This window comes from Canis aureus, chromosome 36, assembly GCF_053574225.1.
Source record: "Canis aureus isolate CA01 chromosome 36, VMU_Caureus_v.1.0, whole genome shotgun sequence".
NCBI lineage: Eukaryota > Metazoa > Chordata > Mammalia > Carnivora > Canidae > Canis > Canis aureus.
This window is the reverse complement of record NC_135646.1, coordinates 28,600,275-28,619,593: the sequence shown is the minus strand read 5'-3', so window position 1 is coordinate 28,619,593 and position 19,319 is coordinate 28,600,275. Positions and strand designations below refer to the sequence as shown.

Below are 19,319 nucleotides of genomic sequence, written 5' to 3'. Positions count from 1 at the left end.
GGGCCAGATAATAATAGGTGGGGCCTGGTTTCCTGCAAAATCAATGGAGGGTGAGTTATTTTGACAGAAATTTGTCATCATATGTTGGCAAATCAAACTCCAATAAAAGAAATATACAAAAAAAAAAAGAAATTTTCCATCCTTCACTGATCATGTGATGCTCCAGATTATAAATATTTAAAGCCAATACACTGCTGGTAATTTATTGGGCAGTATGAAATAATAAAAACAATACAAAAATCTAGAGCTGAAAATACTTGGTCTGGTAAAGCAGAAGGTCTGCATAATTGTTGGATGCTTTCTGGCATTTTACCGTTGTAGGTTAGTGCAAGAGAAGAACATGGTACCTAAGTAGAACCTGGGCATTCTCATTTCTTATAAAATTGTCTTCCTCTGTGTTTTCCTACACGAGTTGTGCCTTTTCCCTACAAGAAAAAAAAAAAAAAAAAAACAACTCTGGAAAACATTTTTTTTTTGTTATCAGTCTAGCACATAGTTTTATTTTGGTTCCATCTTTATGTCCTTTCGAATCTAAACAGTGGATTCACATCTCTACATTCAGACGTTGTTTATGCATATCAACATAAAAATTACATTTTTCACAGAACACAGCAATACGAGGGTCCGTGAAACTCGCTCTCAATGAATTTGAGTTATTATTATTATTTTTTCCAGCCAGCGGGTCAGCAGCTACAGGAGCCTATGTCGGAGGAGCAAAACTGGTTCAGAGATGTTGGGGACAGCGGAGTGGCCTATGCTTGGACCTTGTAGGGGCTCCTGGGGGCTTCAGGCGGATCAATCCTCATCACACAGGGAGACCAGTGGAGCCAGAGTCCAGGCAAGCACAGACTCTAGACCCAGTTGCCCCAGTCCCATCCTGGGCCTGCCCCTCGCCTTGAAATTTCTGTGTGACCCACTTCGCTTCTCTCCCTTTCAGTGTTCTCATTTGTAAGATAGAGAACAATTCTACCCATGAGTGCTGTTATGGGCATTAAATGGGCTCATCTACATAAGGCACTTTGAACTCGGACCAGTTCAGGTCGAGAACTTGACGTAAATGTTGGTCAAGTAAATAAAATACCTCCCCCCCTCCCCCCGAGGGAACAGGCATGAAGGCAGGAGAAGGACAACAGGCACAGGGGCTCTCCAGGGGCTCGTTGGTCCGGAATGGAGGGTTCCAGGATGGGGAGAGGAGAGAAAATGGGTGTTGAGAAGCTTCTGTGGCCCAGAAAGTTTGCATCCCCTTCGCAGAGGGAGATTAAGACCATAATAACGCAAGCGAAGTGACAGATGTCCATGTGCGGCATGTGAGTGAGAAGCAGGGCAGGGAAGCCGGGGGACAGCGAGGGTGAGACCTGGAACCCACTTCTGTTGTTCTGTTGTTCCTCTGAACTCCAAAATCACTTGTGTGCTTTTGGATCACTTCAGACGCCTTTGGAAAGCGGGCGAGCCATAGATTTACTCACTTAAGGAAATTAAAGACAAGTCCAAGTCATGAATGATTAATTAATTAGTGTTGGGCCAGGCCGGGGCCAACCAGGGCTTGGGTTTAGGGGCGCTGGGGAGACACTAATGCCTGGGCCGTACAAACTCCGTGTACGGCTGTTCGCTTTTAATTTAAATTGAGAGGTTTTCAAAAAATAAAAAATAAAAAATAAAAAATAAATTGAGAGGTTTTCAAAATAACAGGCAACGTGGGAGTGGGCTAGAAGCAGCGAGAGGAGGAGAGGGGGGAACACAAAGAGCTACTTTACCGTTGGGGGGGGGCTCTGGCCTCAGCAGCAAACATCCAGGGACGCGCGGCCTACAGTCCTCGCCCAAAAGGAGTCGCTGATGGAAAGGCTGGTTTCAAGGATAACTTCGGGTATGCGGCAAAAGTACGTTTTTAAATTGAATTTGGAAATTTCCTCAAAGCTGCTTCTTCAAAGACAAATGACTTTCTTACAATATGTCTAGTTACATAAAATCCTGGATGTGAGAGGCTCTGTGAGATAGTAGCGCGTTGTATAGATGTAAGGTGTTATCATCATGGAGTGTGTGTTAGAAAACACGCGGTTAGAAGGGATTATTTTTGCAGACTAAATAGTCAACTACGGGCTGCGTGACAGCACGGGGCGCGGCGTCCTGGCTGATGAGCGGGCCTGCCCCGGGCCGGTCGCTGCTGGAAGGGCACCGCTGGCCGACACCGCAGGGCCTTTTGTTTGGGGTTCTTTCCTTGCTTTCCTATTTTTCAGTGAGTCAAAGCCTTAGTGATGGAGCCTGCTGACAAGGCGAGTCTGGGGGAGAGAACCGGAGGCATGAGGCTTAGGCGGCGAGCACCGGCCAATGCACCGAACTCCCGATGGGCCGGCGTCGTGCCAGGATCCCTCACCTGGGGCGGCAGTCAGGGGCGCAGCCGGGAGCGTGCCACAGCTGCCCGCAACCGGGCACGAGGGGTCCGGAGAGGAGAGGCCTCCATCACTTCGCTTGATGATTCATTCATTCGTGTAACGAGTGCAAGGCGCCTACCCAGCGTCGGGGACCCATCGGAGCGTCATACACGTGTTAACTCGCTGATCGCCGTCACCACCACATGCGGTCGGTAGGTGCTGTCTGTATTTTCGTGGGAGAGCTTGGAAACTGAGGCACGGGCAGGTAAGTAACCTGCCCAGGGTCACGCAGACTTAGGTGCGGGCAGTGTGGTCGGGGAAGCCGTGCCTCCGGCCACCGTGTCACGCCGTCTCGGGCTCGCTGTGACACGCCTTTCGATTCTGGGCCCGACCTCACGCACAGCCAGATCCGAGGCGATCCTGCCTTCCCCTCCCACCCGGGAGCCCGAAAGTCTTTGAGGTGACCGAGGAAGCAGCGAGCCTCTCTGATTTGGCGGGTGCTCTTCTGACCTACCTTGGAGCATCCAGGCCTGAAGGCATCTTTTGTGATGCCACCGATTCAATCCTAGACTCTTAAATCCTTGTCTGCGGCTCTCAGTGCCAGACAGCATTTCCTCCTGCATAAAATACATCCTTATTCTCATTACATCTCCCCATAAAACTTTCATCAATTTGAAAATTGTAAAATGCATTCCTTTTTTATGCAGACATTTAATCTATGGTTAAATGACAATTGAGCAATATATCCTCCTGCATACTCGAATACCATCCCAACTCTGCAATTTGAAAATAAATTGACAGTCTTAAAATTGGCATCGGTTTTAAGGAAATAAAATATTCTCAGCCACAGACTTTAGAGGATGTTTGTATGCAAAACGAACTACGGGATACACTTTGGCTTGATCAACAGATTCCACTTAAGAGGGTTTCAGACAGAACTACCAGCTTTGCAAATCGGATTTGAATTTATCTGTGGGCCCAGCCTTGTGTTCCCTTCTTCTGTGCTCGGATGAAGCCAGAACTTTCAACCTCTCCGCCTCTCAACCTCTCACTTTCAGAAACAGTGAAGTTTAAAATATAAAGGTGTTGTTTTTCCTTCACACCCAAATGTCAGAGCAAGATATTCTGATTTCTCTTGATTGGCTCCAGGTGATGTTAAGTGGAATGCAGGAAATTATCAAAATCAATCTGTCTTCAACGGCTTTCTTTGAAATTACAGGATCTGAATCGAAATGTAAACTAAAATTATTTTTATTCTAAGTTCCCTTCCATGATTTTTCTTAGCTCTCCCTCTACCAAGGAATAAGTAAAATAGCTTTTTTTCTTTTTTCTTTTTTTTTTTTTTTTGCCTCTAGAAAGGGGATATGCCTTTAATGTTTTCCAAAGAAACACAGTATTTCTTAAACAAATAGACTCTCGGTTACTGGATTTCTAAAGGCTTTAGTTACTAAATGCTCAAAAAATTAAGAAAGAAAATTTCTGCGCTTCAACCCGTCAGCGTAGTGACTTACACATTAATGAAATGCGGAGCGTGAACTGTAAAGAATCCAGCTAACGCTGGAACAGTAATACGGGACCAACCGTAATGGTGAAAAAATGAAGATATTCAAATGCTGTCATCGGGGGACTTGCAAACACCGGGAGAGCGAGGGTCCTGATCAAGATCCAAATCTAGCCGGAACTGGCATGTTCTATGAAACAAAAGGAAATACTCAAAGGACTCAAAACTATCGCTCCGAAGACGCTCTGTAATGTCTCGCTGCACGAAGGTGGCTGGCCGACCGGGAGACGCCGGCCCAGGAGTGACTCAGTAGGGCAGGCCACACCCCGGGCTCTCTGAATTGGAATCTCATTTTTGGCGAGATTCAGGCGATTGATGCATGCATCAAAGCTTGAAAACTATACGAAGTGTTTTTTGAGGATGGAGTTATATGAATTTTTTTTTTTTTTTAATTCTTAAGGGCAGACCTGGTGGCTCAGCGGTTTAGCGCCGCCTTCAGCCCAGGAGGGCGTGATCCTGGAGACCCGGGATCGAGTCCCACGTCGGGCTCCCTGCATCGAGCCTGCTTCTCCCCCTGCCTGTGTCTCTGCCTCTCTCTCTCTCTCTCCCTGTCTCTCATGAATAAAGAAATAAAATCTTTAAAATAAAAATAAATAAAAAATAAAAATAAATTTAAAAATTCTTAAAAAAAAAACAATGCCACATCGCAAGAGAAATTCCTCAGCCTTATTTCACGATGGGGCCATCATTTCATAATAGGAAAAGAAAATCTTCATATTCTACTGCTCTGCCAAGATAATGACTGACACTGAATTATTTTTCCTGGAGGAGCAAAGGCAGTTATGGGGGAAGGCATATGGCTCATCATTTTCAGTAACAACAAATGCCGGCTTGACCCGCGCTGTTATTTCTGACACATCACCTTGCATTTCTCTTCCCATTATGCTGGTGGATGCTCTTCCTTCCTTTTTTATTTTTGGGTCAGAGATGGCAACTGACCTGGAGGCTGCTGCAGGCATTTGGAAATACAGTCTTTCTTGTCTGTTCAGCTTGATCCGAGGCTGTGCTGCATACCAGGGTGATTTTAAGAGCTTAACAATTGTGACCTGTTGAGGTACCTGCACCATCAGGAAAAGCACCTGTCGGGGCTCCCAGGTGGCTCAGTCAGTTAGGCGTCTGCGTTTGGTTCGGGTCCTGGGATCGAGCCCTGCGTTGGGCTCCTCGCTCAGCGGAGGTGGGGATCCGCTTCCACTTCTCCTGCTCCCTCTGCCTCAACTGCTATTCCTCTCTCTCAAATAAATAAATCTTTAAAAAAGAAAAGACAAGCACCTCCCCTATGACTCATAACTTGAGAAAGCTGTGCTCAGAGTTGTAGGAAAAATGGAAGTCAGAATGATGTCGAGAGCAGGGAGTGGGGAGGGTGAGGATGCCGGGACCAACCCAGGGGGGCGCGTCCCTAAGTCTCAGGAATGATGCAGAGCGAATGGCCACCGGTCACTCCCTGCTCCTCCTCGGCTGCCTGGCAGCGCCCACACACCTGCTGTCACACTTTCCTGGACCCACCACCTTGGAGAAGTTATATGCTGAGTCTCCTAGGACAAAGAAGATGGGGCTTTTAGACCCAAACACCACACTACTACTTTTTTTTTTTAAGATTTATTTATTTATTCATGATAGAGAGAGAGAGAGAAAGAGAGGCAGAGACACAGGCAGAGGGAGAAGCAGGCTCCACGCAGGGAGCCCGACGTGGGACTCGATCCCGGGTCTCCGGGCTCATGCCCTGGGCCAAAGGCAGGTGCTAAACCGCTGCGCCACCCCGGGATCCCCACATTACTACTGTTTATCGCTCACGTTGGCCAGGGAATTAGGGGAGCACAGTTGGCTTTTTAACCCTGAAGCTTTTTAGCTGCGAATAAGGAAAGCCGCCGCCCGGCAGCGAGGAAGGTCCACTGCGACCGGCTCGGTGCTCTCCGCGGCCTTAGCTGGAAGCCCGTTGCAATCCACTCCTCGCCGGGCGTGGGCGGCCTGGTCCTAGAGCCGGGGCTTCTGTTTTCCAGGGCGGACCCTTGGCTGGAGGTTGATGCTCCAGGGCTGCCTTAGCGGAGAGCGTGTCCTGCACGCCGTGTCTGACCCTCTGGCTCCCACCACTCCGAACGTGAGAACATTCGGAGCTCAGGTACCTTGAGGGAAGCGCCCGATGCTTGTGCAGCTCCTCCCGGCTGGGAACTAACTGTGCGAGCAGGGGTGCTCCCGCGCTGTCCTCCTGGCGGGTCACAGTGCACTCGGAGAGGCGGCCCCTGAGTCCGCGTCGCCAGCCGCTCCCAGCGCCTGCCTGCGTGCCTGGCACGCGGCTCGTCTTCTCGTCGACTTGGCTCCGAAGCACTTTGGTACCTTCCTGCCTTTATGTTTCCGTGTTTCTTCCTCCGTCTGGGGGCCTTCAATGCCCCCGTCGCCGTGTCGGAGTGGCCCCTTCCTTGACGTGCCTGTCCTGTCGTCTGTCTGTCCCTGTCTGTCCTCTGCCCCCCCGGGGCTGTCCGAGGCCCTCAAGTGGACACGGGCCTCTGGGCCCTGCAGCCAGCGCGCTGCCTTGGGGCTGCCCGGGGCTCAGGGCTGAGCCTCTGCCTTGGGGTCCCGGGATCGAGTCCTGCATCGGGCTCCCCATAGGGAGCTTGCTTCTCCCTCTGCCTGTGTCTCTGCCTCTCATGCATAAATAAAATCTTTAAAAATAAACAAATAGAATAAAAACCAAGTAAATGGAAATAAATAAATGAAAACCAAGTAACTGTACACGTGGAATGCTGATGAGAAATAAAGAGGAATGATGAGATGCCCGGGTGGCTCAGTGGTTGAGCACCTGTCTTCGGCTCAGGTTGTGACCCTGGGGTCCTGGGATCGAGTCCCGTGTCGGGCTCCCTGCGTGGAACCTGCTTCTCCCTCTCCCTGTGTCCCTCCTTCTCTGTGTCTCATGAATAAATAAATAAAATCTTTAAAAAAAAAAGTGACGTCTTCCTGGACTGGCAGCCTTGAAGAGTGGGCCGTGTCTGCTGCAGTGTCACCCGTGCCCCCGTAGGCCCCCGGCCCTACGTGAGCCCAGAAGGTGCTCAGGGTTCGGTCAATAAGGATCACCAAATAGACGTGACCGGGGCAGGTCGACTGGACGGGGCGCTACCTGGATGAGAAGTGGGAGCAGACGGCTCTCGAGCCCGTGCAGGGTGCTTCCCCCCAGATCCGCCCCTGAGGACTCTCGGGTTTGGTGCGTCGTGTGCAAGGAAGGTGGAAGGGCTTTGCCCTTGGGTGCCGTCATTCCGCTTTGGTTCAATGACAGTGCGGGACGGGAACCGTCCATCTGACCAAAGACAAGATGCGTGTGGATCAGGACGGCCGCGGTCCTGCGGGGCCGAGGGCTCGGGGCGGGGGCAGCCGGGGAGGACGGGCCTGGGCCGGAGAGCTGCCCACGCCCTCCCGGCCGCCTCTCGGCGGGAACCCCTCCTCCCGCAGGACCAAGGACGGAGGGTCGGGGCGGGAGGTCGCATCTGCAAAGACCCGTCTCAGAATCTGGTTTCTCGTAGCACGGATTTTCCGACTCTGCACTTCTGGATTTTCCCTCAAGACTGCATTAGAAGTTCACAGCGTCCTTTTTTTCCTTCTTCTTTTTTTTAATGGAGCAGCTGGTCTAATTGGGCAAGTTTTGCTGCGGCGACATTAGGGCTCATTAGGCTCTGTCTTATCGGTGGTGTAGGCGGAGATGTCCACCAAGCGGAGCACCTGGATCCTAAATGAGAAATATAGATCAGCCTTTCACACGATGCAGTGACGGACTTCAGGGTTACCTTTCCAGTGACAAAAGCAGGAGCTTCCATCCGCCGTACGGTTCCCCGTGTGATCAATAAATACACGAGAGACACGCGGGATTTATTTCTTCTGCGGCAACAAACACCATCGTTTTTCTTAATTACCCTTAGGCTTGCCTCTCCCGCCTTCAGGTTCTTTGGAAGTTCCTCTCCGCGCTAAGGGGACGTGAGCTCTCTGGTCGTGCTTTGTCACACACGTGGAGAGGTTCTCTCTCCTGTGGCGGTGCCCGTATTTCTTTCTTTTTTTTTTTTTTAAATTTTTTTAAAATTTATTTATGATAGTCACAGAGAGAGAGAGAGAGAGGCAGAGACACAGGCAGAGAGAGAAGCAGGTTCCATGCTGGGAGCCCGACATGGGACTCGATCCTGGGTCTCCAGGATCACGCCCTGGGCCAAAGGCAGGCGCCAAACCGCTGCGCCACCCAGGGATCCCCGGTGCCCGTATTTCTTGATTAAGCCCCGATCAAGTCAGGGGTTTTGCAGGCTCGTCCCGGCCCTTAAAGGTCAGGGGTGGCCGCAGACAGAGGCGGAGCTCTGGAGCCACTGAGGGTCAGGCCTGCCAGCCGTTCCGACCGGTGACCATGTGGCCTGCCGTTTGTCACGTTCATGGCCGTCCGTGATGCTGCGATTCCTCCCGGCGCGGCCGTTCGTCTTGCTGCCTTCTCTGAGCGGCCCAACTTGCAGCCACGTGGGAGCGTGCGTACGCCTTTTGGGGCTCATCTCTACAAAGCAGCCATGCAGACCAGCACGGGCCTCCCCCTCCAGCGACTGGGATCACGAATATGGCAAAAGCACTCGTTGGCAGGTGATGGGAAATTCTGACGACCTTGGAGACCATGTGCCCGGGTCGCTCTCCCGTGTTGGGTCCCGGGACCCACTGCAGTTTGCTCCCTCCCACCCCCCCGAGGGGCCCGGCTGCTTCGCTGGAGTGGTCTCTACTGAGGTGTGAGCACCCTCCGGAGCGTTTGCAGAGCCCTCCACGTGTACTGCAAGGACGCGGGCTCCGGGGGGGTGACGGTGGAGGCCCAAGGCCTGCGGTCCTTCCTCGGTGACAGCCGTCTGGGGGCATTGAGGCGTCGAAAGAGGTGGCAGGAACACCTGTGTCTGCTGGCAGCTCCGCCGTGGCAGTGGGGGCCGCTGAACAGAGGCCGCGGGACGCCCGGTGCCAGCAGGTAGGACTCACGGTGGGGCAGGGGGGTCCTCGGTGGCTGTCGCTCACTTGCCACGTCTCGGCATCTGATGGGGCTTGGGCTTGCACACGGGGCCGGGCGGGGTGGCAGGAGCGCAAACCCAGGTGCACTCCCCTTACCCCAGGAGCTGCACTCCCTTCCTGGGACGTGAGAACTCAGCCTTCGGGACAGGTAGGTCCACCGGTGGTGACAGAGGGGTCCCTAGACACTCTCGCCCCCGAAGAGCCCATCAAGTCCCGCTTCAGCCTTCAGTCTCCCTGGCCACGGCTCTTACCAGGTGGACGATCCCTAGGGGTCCCCAAGGGCCCTGCGGCCTCTCTCTTCTTCCCTCCACTTCCAGCGAAGTGGCCCCTAGGTGTTCGCAGAGGAAGGGAGAGGACATGATGTCATTTGAGCCATTATTAGGGCTAATGTCGGAAGGCTGACAGTTAAAGATGCCAGGATCCTGAGCCCATACCCTAGCGGCTCGGGTCTCACCTCGTGGGTCCCTCTGCCTCCAGACTCTGCACTGCCCAGACTCTGGGGGGTGTTGGGGGCTGGGAAAGGGAACTCAGGAAAAGAAGGAGACATCTGAAGGTTACTCCGGAAAGTAGACATCTGAAGGAAAGATCCCTGGCCTCGGGAGGGGTGTGGCCAGCCGGGGAGGCTGCACGGCGGGCCGAGGGCCAACTGCTCAGGGTGTCTCAGGTTTAGAGGTGCTTGAGGAAGGGGAGGACGAGTAAGTGTCCTGGTCTAAACAGGGATACACCCAGGCCCAAGCCCGGGTGTCAGGCCCAGGCCCAGGTATCAGGCCCAAGCCCGGGTGTCAGGCCCAAGCCCGGGTGTCAGGCCCAAGCCCAGGCGTCAGGCCCAGACCTGGTATCAGGCCCAAGCGCGGGAGTCAGGCCCAAGCCCGGGTGTCAGGCCCAGGCCCAGTATCAGGCCCAAGCCCAGGCATCAGGCCCAAACCCAGGCATCAGGCCCAAGCCCAGGTGTCAGGCCCAAGCCCAGGTATCAGGCCCAAGCTCAGGTGTCAGGCCCAAGCCCAGGTGTCAGGCCCAAGCCCAGGTATCAGGCCCAAGCCCAGGTATCAGGCCAAAGCTCGGGTGTCAGGCGCAGGCCCAGGTATCAGGCCCAAGCCCGGGTGTCAGGCCCAAGCCCAGTATCAGGCCCAAGCCCAGGCGTCAGGCCCAAGCCCGGGTATCAGGCCGAAGCTTGGGTGTCAGGCCCAGGCCCAGGTATCAGGCCCAGGCCCAGGTATCAGGCCCAAGCGCGGGTGTCAGGCCCAAGCCCAGGCGTCAGGCCCAAGCCGGCTGGCCCATCTGCCAAGGGGCACAAATGTGTGACACAGAGCCTTGGCTTCAAGCCTTGGCGGCAGGGGCAGGAGGTTCGGGTGCTTCCCACCCCTCCCTGGGGTCCATCCGAGCCCTGGTGACCGCCGGCCCCCGGGAGCACTGACCTGGCCCTGACCCTGCCCTTTGTCCCCCCCCAATGTCATTCCTCACCACCTAACCTGAAGTGACGACTCTGGCGGGAGGTTCCCGGGATTGGAAAGGCCGCGGGAAGAAGTGGTGAGAGGTCCAGCTGCTGGCAGAGAGGAGACCTGAGAAGGGTTTGCTTCCCAGTCCCCCGGGGCCTTGCTTTCCTCATCTCAGAAATGGGGACAATGCCTGGGGCCACCAGCGCCCCTTCCGTTGCGGGTGTCCTGGCCTCTCCCTTGTTTCCTTTGGTCTTTCCTTGGGCTTTCCCTTCATCTCATCTCTGGCTGATTACGTAGCCCGTCCTCGCGGATTCCCGGGGGTTCTTGACCACTCGACGTAAAGAGCAGCGATGCGGCGAGAGAGGAAAGCAAACGGAGCGCCCACCAGGGACCCTCAGGCCTAACCGCCAACGCCGCTGTCGTCCCAGCAGCTCGAGCCCCACGCGGCGCCCTGAGGGGACGCAGGGTCCGGCAGGAGCTTGGCCACTGGTCAGCGATGTGACTGTGGACAGATCGTGCACCCTGGCTCCGTCTCCTCATCAGCACGGTAAATGGGTTGACCCTCCTTATCTTCCCGGTCGTTTCCGACTCCAGAATTTTAAAAGGCCCGTGATTGCAAGCCAGAAACTCTAGTATGGGGCGGGGGTGACGGCGTGGGTAAGTGCCAGCTGATTAGGGAAATGGTGTAGGATTTATCTTCTGCATTGGCTTTCGCGATAATAAACGACGGAGTGAAGACACCGAGAAGGGAGATGCAGCCCCCGTGAGTGTTCACGGAAGCAGAGCTCATTTTAAACGATGGCTTCTGGAAATGACCTTTCATTCCGTGCCCTTGTATTGCTGTGATGGAGGCCACGGAATGGAGGCCCGGCCTCCACACTGGCTCCATTCGATTGGGCTGCCCTCGCGGCAGCGGACGTCGCAGGGGGAACACCACGCCGGCGGGGAGCCGGAGCCGGGCCGGGCCCGGCGGACACAGCGCGCCTCCTGCCGCTCAGCTCTCCCTTAAAGGCCGTGTTTAGAACCGTCTTCAGCTAATTCAACAGCTCGGCACCCCCGGTAGGGAGGATGTCAACCGTCAAACCGTCAACCTGAGTTCTTTTTTTTTTTTTTTTGCTTATCAGATATGATGGGACAAGATGACATTAACACGATGGAAAGCAACGATCCAGGTTGCATATTTAGCAATAAAAATCAAGCCAATCTTTAAGGAGCTTAGGAGTTGCTTAGATTGATTTACTGCAACCATGGGATTTAACAAAAAAAAAAGGTAATTGCCACAGACAGTTGACCAGGATAAACCCAGATACTGCCCATGGTTGTCTTTGAAGCTGATACATCACAGTCTTCTGTGACATCACAGTCTCCTGATTTGGAGTCGAATCTCATGAAGGGAAAAGCGCTCTACAGCGACTAGGGCTCATTCGATGGTTTCCGCCCCGAGTTGACGCAGGCCTGCTGATCTCTAGGTGCAACGGAGTCACGTAATCATTAAGATCCTGGATTTCGTGGGCTCTCACTAGCACCTGCTCACGCCGCAGGCTGCGCTGCTCTGGAATGGCAGTCGCAGGGCTTTCCACCTGCCGGGCGACAGGCCCCGGGTGCTGGCTCTCCAGCAGCTGGTGGCCCAACCGCAAGGCAGTCGGAGGCAAGCGGGGATGGGACCCCCCTCCCAGTCGCTTAGTTTTGTATGAAGGGCGGCTGCTGCTATCTTTATTTAAATGGAGTTCCATGAAATGGGACATTGGGTTTTCCCGGGAGTCCTCCCTCCTCCAGGGTGTCGGGCGGCAATGGGAAGAGGCCGGGGCCACCACGTGGGGCCTCTCGTCAGCAACTGAGTCATTGTTTGGGGGCAACTTTGATTCTCTTAGGATGGCTTTCTCTGGAAAGTTCTTCATCCCCTGGAGTGAATAGATTTCTGCCAGGTCCTCCTTACCAGCGTCCCTGGGATGGCCGGCAGACTTTCCTGAAATGCCGTAGCCACGTAGGCTTACGTTGGGATCCCTGACACTGCTCCTTCAACAAACACTTTTGGAGCATATTTTTACGTGGGAAAGATCTTCGTTCTCCTTTATTCTTCTCTAAAGAGATTTTTTTTTTCCTTTGGAAGATTGGCTCAAATGGAAGAATTGACATTTAGGGCTCTTCTGAACCGAGACCATGAAGCCATTTTCAAATAAAACACAATTAGTAGAGAAGGGATGTGCTTTTGGAATACGGGCTTGTCCTGCCAGCATATTTATATACAAGAAGGCGGTTATCGAACAACTTTGATTTAACCAGCTGATCCGGCATCTTTGTAGAGAAACAGAAATAATTAGGGACGCCTGGGAGGCTCAGCGGTTGAGCATCTGCCCTTGGCTCAGGGCATGACCCCGGGGTCCCGGGATCGAGTCCCGCATCAGGCTCCCTGCATGGAGCCTGCTTCTCCCTCTGCCTGGGTCTCTGCCTCTCTCTCTGGGTCTCTCATGAATAAATAAATAAAATCTTAAAAAAAATAATTAGAAAAGTGTGGGAGTATTTAAAAGTATTTATTTATATTAAAATATAATCTTTCTCCTCCGTGTTCGGGTGGTTCTGTGTCTGTACAGGGAAAGCACATTTTGGTTGTTTTAGAACCAGCCAGCATTTTTATCGAGGCTTTCCTTAGAATCAGAACATTATTTCAGCGACTCGCTTTCCATGTATATTCCGGTACAAAATCATTTTAGTGCGTTGCATATAATCACATTTGCATGAATGGAGTGTGCGACAATATTGACTCCTGCATGCATGTTGCTATTACAGTTACCTGCATTTAAAAAGACCTTTGTACTCACAGCCTTTCCTAAATTGCCTATTAATATTAATGGACTACAATATTGATTTAGACATGGCGAGGCCCTGACATGTTTTATGTAATTGTTCATATGACATTCTCAGTTTCAATAGAGAGTGCCTCTTGTCTAATTGTGCTTCCGCAATATAGGGGAGTCCTCCACATTCACGGCAAAACACGGCTGCCCTTCACGGTCGGAAATGACAATACTGGCGAGGCTGCGTAGGATCGTACTCACCAGATCGATACGTGATCAATAGTTCGCTGCACGCGGAACGGGAGATACTGAAGTCCCTACTGCAGAGTCTCGCGTTGTAATTTCGTCTCCGAGTTGGGGGCTCAAGCATCTGGCCTCCAGTGGCGGACTGAGGAATTGTCTACTTGAGATGTGTGTGTACATACAGCACCTTGGCTTCTCATTTCATCAAAACTTTGTTTAAACGGATGTGTGCTGCCTCCCGATTGCTTAGGCGTCACGCGGCCTACGGGAAATGTGCTTCTCCCTTTTCGTCCGCCCCATTTCGGTTTGGCTCTAAGCTGCTTGGGCTTATCTGTCCTTCCAACACGTCCAGCTTCGTCAAGGCGTATTGGAGGGCGCCGCCACCTTCCCGCGTCCAGGCAGCTGGGGCCCCTTCCACAACCAGGCTCTGAGCTGTGCCCTGGGGATGCCCAGATGAAGGAGCCTCTTGCAGGTCAGCGAGGGAGACAGGAGAAGGCCTCTGTTGCTCTTGCCTGCCCAGCCCATACCCTCAAATCTATTTTTTTGGCCCTGTTTTGCTTTGGGGAACAACTCCTCCTTGTAGATGCAGCCAAACTAGGATTGTCCGTCAAGACCAAGGGAGAGGCCTCCATCCAACTTATAACCGACCTAAGACTCCGGGAGGCAAGGAATCCTGAGCAGAGGGACTAAAGACTTGGAGATGGTTGTAGGCCGTTCCTCCTGGTTCTGGTGCCCCGAGATAGCCTCCGTTGGGTCCCGGTACCACAGTAGCTGTGTGGCTCAGGGCTGTGCCCTGTGTCAGCTGGATGGCCAGCCTCTCCTTACACTGCGAGTTCCCCTGCCTCCTCCTAATCATTTCCCTTCTAGATTCGGTGGGCAGTGGTTGGCCCTTGCTGCTGTATCACCAGAGAGCTATTCAACAGTGTAAAAATTGGTGAAATGCCATAATTCGGACCGGTCGGTTGTCTAGAAAATGCAAAACATCTCTTTGACTCTTAGGACAGTTTTCTGGAGAAACAGCACGTGCAGTTGTTGTTCGGGTAGGTTCGGGTTTCCGCTCACAGAAGACTTAGTTTTTGTTACTTGCGGCCACGGTGCAACAAAGACTTGCTTGTTGCCTTTCTTATTTTGGGATTTGTTATATCCATCCATAGGGCGCAGTAGGGCGTTGTAAGGGGGAACCTTAAATCTCACAGTGGTTTGTGGCAGCAGGAAACAAAAGAAGTATAGGGAGTAAATAATTACACTGCAGGAACAATCAACGTTTTGAAGTCTCTCTAGTCGTGAATTCAATCTCAAACATTTTCAAACTTTGTAGATGGAAATAATCTTTTTCAGAAGCGCTTACGGATTTGAGAATGGAAGCTAATTTTCATGACTAGACAACAAAAACGGGCCACCCCGGAAGATGTACTTTTTGATCTCAGTGAATTTAGGACAACACTCTTTATGAATGTTGCCAAACAATTACATTAAAGTTTTTTACTATGGAAACATCTAAATACACGGATAAATAGAAAGAATAGTACAGTAAACTCCTATGTACTTACTAGTTTGCTTTGACAAGTATTAACTCACGGCCAATTTTAGTTCTGTTTTCCCCATTGAAGTAGGGAAGTGCCCTTCTCCATTTATTTTGGAGCAAATCCAATATATTTTATTAATTCATCTCTACATATTTCAAAACGTATCCATAAAACAAGAATTTTCTTTCTCTCTCTTAAACACACCACAGGTAATGATCAAATCTAAGAATGGTCAATGACCATCCCTCTGCATCATCGATCTGCCCTCTATATCCTTCCGTCCTGCCTGGTCTTCCAAGGGAAATGCCTTCCCATCTAAGTCACACCGTCTCAGCTTCCTCCGATTTCAGCCTCAGGGTTGCACCGGAGCTCAGACTCCTGCCCCCTGGCAGTCTTCCTCTAAGCCCGAGTTCCATGTCCTTCTCCACCAAAGGGGCCAACACACCACAGGATGCATAATGCAGCCCCAGGGTGCGGGTCATAACAACCCCGGGATGACACACACCAAGAGTCAGTACAGGAGCAGGAGTCTGTGGCCTTAGGATTCAACCTCTCGTCCTACAAGAAAACGATTCTCGGCGACCTGCCATGTGCTTCTCAGAGGCCCTGGCGGGAATCAGCCCCCACGTGTAGGCCACCCCCCTAATGTACCTTCCTATCAGCTTTTCTTCCTTCCCAGTAATGCTTCCCTGTTCCCACGATTCTGTTTTCTGGAGTGACATCTCAAGCCCTTGGGGAATGCAAACTATGTTATCCCATCCTTTTTTTTTTTTTTTTAAGCATAGCTTCAATCCAGATCCAAATAACATTGCATTTGGTTATGTCTCATAATTCTCTTTTTTAAAAATTGTGGTAAGATATACATAACATAAAGTTTACCATCTTAACTATAGAAAGAGAGCATGCACTCGTGCTCCAGGGCTCACAAGTGGGGGGAGGAGCAGAGAGCGAGAATCTTCAACCAAACTCCTGGAGGAGCACAGAGACAGATGCGGGGCTTCATCCCACCACCCATGAGATCACAACCGGAGGTGAAACCAAGAGTCCTATGATTGACTGAGCCACCCAGAGGACCCACCTTAGCCATTTTTTAAAAATTTTTATTTATTTATGATAGTCACAGAGAGAGAGAGAGAGAGGCAGAGACACAGGCAGAGGGAGATGCAGGCTCCATGCACCGGAGCCCGACGTGGGATTCGATCCCGGGTCCCCAGGATTGGGCCCTGGGCCAAAGGCAGGCGCCAAACCGCTGCGCCACCCAGGGATCCCACCTTAGCCATTTTTAAGTGTACAGTTTAGTGGTGTTAAGGACATTCAAAGTATGCAACCATCACCACCATCCTTCTCCAAAACTCATCTCATCTTGCATAACTGAGACTCTATACTCATTAAACACCAATTCCCCATTCCTCCCTCCTCGCTGGTCCTGGCAACCCCATTCTACTCTATGTCTCTATGAGTTTGACTACCCTGGGTACCCCACATAGGTAGATCATGTTTGCTTTTATTTTTTTGTAATTGGCTTATTTCACTTAGCATAATGTCCTCAAGTTTCATTCACCTTATAACATGTGTCAGGACCTTCTTCCTTTTTAAAAGGTGAATACCATTCCATTGCGCGTATATGTTGCATTTTATTTATCCATCCACTAATTGATGGAAACTTGAATTGCCACTTCGATTGGCTATAATGGATAATGCCGCTGTGAATACGGTGTACAAGTATTTATTAAAGATCTTGCCTTCAGTTCCCTTAGTTACATACCAGAAAATGGAATTACTGGATAATATGGTAATTCCATTTTATATTCCCATCAACAACGCACAAGAGTTCCAATTTCTTCATATCCTCACCAATGTATGTTATTTCCTGTTTTTTTTTTAAGATAATCAATACAATTTTATTTTTAAAATCCGAAATGAAAAATCGCACAAGATCAGGACATTTGAAATACTGGGTTCCAAGAGCTCGTGGGAACAGAGGGGGTCAGGTCTGCTGGGCGGCATCGATGTCTATACCAAAGTGTATGTGTGTGTGTGTTGTAATAGCCATCTTAACGGGTTTGTTTTAATTCTCTTCTAATCAACCCATTTCTTTTCCATCTCTCTGTCTCTAGCTGTCATCTTCTCATTTTTTTTTAAAGAAATAAGATGGTACAGTATTTCCATAACCAGGGTTTTTTTTTTTTTTTAACTGCATGCCTATACTGCTGATTTATAATGGAAGGGTTGTTTTAAAAAGACTCAGGAACTTGACTCAATCAACTTGAGTGGGTTGTCACTGGCTAAATTTGGACTAATTTGTGCATGAATAAAGATAACAGTTGTGATGAATTAAAACATATCAAATATATTTAAAGAAATGATTTCATAATGACAGTAAAATAAAAAAGAAAGAAAAATCCATCAGTCTTCTTTGAGGATGGTATCATTATTTTGAAAGCTGGTAAGTAAATTAATAGAATCCAGCTTTTGTTCTGATTTTCCTATACTAACTGAGGTAACTAAATTATTAACGAGATGGTTTCTCTTTACAAAGTATTCCAGTTAATAAATAAAGACAAAAAATAAGACTAGAGGAACATTTTGCAACTCCTCCTGCCCTGATGGAGCGGGGCATTGGGCATCATCGTCTGCTACCATCATAAAGTGGACAGCGACCAGACATTTACGTGCCTCCCAGTGGAAGTTCACGGCATCACGTTTGAAATATTCTTGCCAAAAAAAATAAAACCCGAGGCTCATTAAGCCTGTCGATTTACTTGCCAATTTACAAGAAATTCAAGTCAAAGGGAACAGTTGTGCTTAAAACTTGTTTTATGTAATTAATTTTGGAAACATAACAGACACTGGAACTGTGAACGAATGCATATCCATTGTGCAAAGTAAGCCTAGACTTCTGCAGAAATTCCACACAGAAGCACAAAAATGTTCGCCTGGTTCAATTTTTTTTTTTTTAATCTTAGGAAGGGGTTAATCTTAGTGGCAAAGGAGACTTTTTAAAAAAAAAACGCTGGCACTTAACATGATGCCTATTATTTCTCTTGACATCCTATCTTCTTATCTTGCTCTTGGTTTTGTGGAATAAGATGAAAGAAAATTGCTAGTGCTCTACAGCACTGTGTGCCTGGTTTTAGTAATCTCAGCTTTGATTCTGATATTTTAAATGTTTTCCTCCGTGAAAAAGGTCTGAGACTCAAATAAGGGGCCAATGGTGTGAGGGGCAGTTAAATTGGATCCTATAGTGTTCAGTTCCCTGACTACAGGAATAATCCTATTAATAATCTTGTCTTCTGACCTTATATAGTCTGGATCCTTTGTTCTCTATCTGTTGAATACACACATCTTTCAGGGAACAGTGAAAATCTGAGAATTTTGAAATGCCAACTTAAAAGTGATTTGCTTTACTTAGAAACCAAGAATGGATTGTAAGAGTTATCCCCTATGTCAAGTCCAGGAATATTTGGATATTATTGGCTTTAATGATTGATACAGAATCCTTTTTTTTTTTTTGTATGGGAGCAAGCTGCAAAAGGCATGATGACTTATAATGAATCCTCATTTGAAGGTGAGTTATTTACTGCCTGTTTCAAATCTATTCGTGATTAATACTTATTGCTAAAGATGGACCGTGTGCTGTCCTTTCGGTCTTTCAAACATTTAACAGTTATCCATTAAAGAAGTGTTGAGTGCCAACGATGTACCAGGAACTACACCAGGTCATGGGACTTTAGCAGTGAACAAGACGTACACATTTTCTTCTCTCTAGAAACTTATAGTTTAGTGGGTTTTCCAAGGAAGCACACGCCGAGATGGATGTAGAAGGGGAAGGGATTGTTGAAAGCACTTGTCACGGGTCATGGAGGAGGCGTGGGAGTCGAGGAGGGCAGCCTCAGGACGTGAGCGGGTCTGACAATGTTGCAGGAAGAGGGGACAAGGTGGGAAGAACCTCAACCTACAGCGTGGCTCTTAAAAAATCTCAGCTAGGCTGATGGGGAGCACTGAGCAAAGCTTACTTGTCAAAGGAGTCACATTGGCCAAGGGTGGCCCAGCTGTGATCCCGCTGCTGTGTTCGAGCGTTGGCTTAGAGCAACCCTGGCAAAGTATGGCCTTGGTGTGAGTGCCAGTGTGGATCCAATAGGTATGGGGGCTACAGGCTGCCAGCTGACTGGGCAAGTTCTTTCCTGAAGGCCGATCTAATGGGTGCTGTCGCCACGGTGAAGGCCATCCCTGGACACATGGGCAGGAGGATGAGGCCTATTGCTACAGGGATACCGTGGGGGGCATTTGGTGGTGTAAAGGGGAAATCTATCGGCAGTCGCTAACCTTCCCCCGCTCTGTGTCCCAGGGAGGAGAGGTCACCCAGCCTCCTCGTCTGGTCCTTT

At 50.2% G+C, this 19,319-nt stretch overlaps 1 protein-coding gene and 1 long non-coding RNA gene across 3 annotated transcripts; both read left to right on the top strand.

Annotated features, from left to right (window-relative positions):
* Nucleotides 1-555: 555 nt before the first annotated feature.
* LOC144305991 (uncharacterized) lies at nucleotides 556-6,861 on the top strand. Its single transcript, XM_077885222.1, has 2 exons — nucleotides 556-2,581; nucleotides 5,928-6,861. The coding sequence occupies exons 1-2, from the start codon at nucleotides 2,253-2,255 to the stop codon at nucleotides 5,968-5,970; spliced, it is 372 nt and encodes a 123-aa protein (XP_077741348.1). The 5' UTR covers nucleotides 556-2,252; the 3' UTR covers nucleotides 5,971-6,861.
* Nucleotides 6,862-9,061: 2,200 nt separating this feature from the next.
* LOC144305985 (uncharacterized) lies at nucleotides 9,062-13,627 on the top strand. Of its 2 annotated transcripts, none has more exons than XR_013373021.1 (3): nucleotides 9,062-9,629; nucleotides 10,668-10,917; nucleotides 13,339-13,627. It is a non-coding gene; the product is annotated as an uncharacterized LOC144305985 (long non-coding RNA). The 2 variants fall into 2 exon arrangements; XR_013373020.1 differs by lacking the exon at nucleotides 13,339-13,627 and adding an exon at nucleotides 11,495-12,857.
* Nucleotides 13,628-19,319: the final 5,692 nt, after the last annotated feature.

Bases quoted from the DNA above. Each gene is read 5' to 3' on its own strand.
- LOC144305991 (XM_077885222.1), top strand. From the start codon at position 2,253: ATGGAGCCTGCTGACAAGGCGAGTCTGGGGGAGAGAACCGGAGGCATG. The intron at 2,582-5,927 runs GTAGGTGCTGTC...TCTGTTTTCCAG, and splicing joins GTCACCACCACATGCGGTCG to GGCGGACCCTTGGCTGGAGG.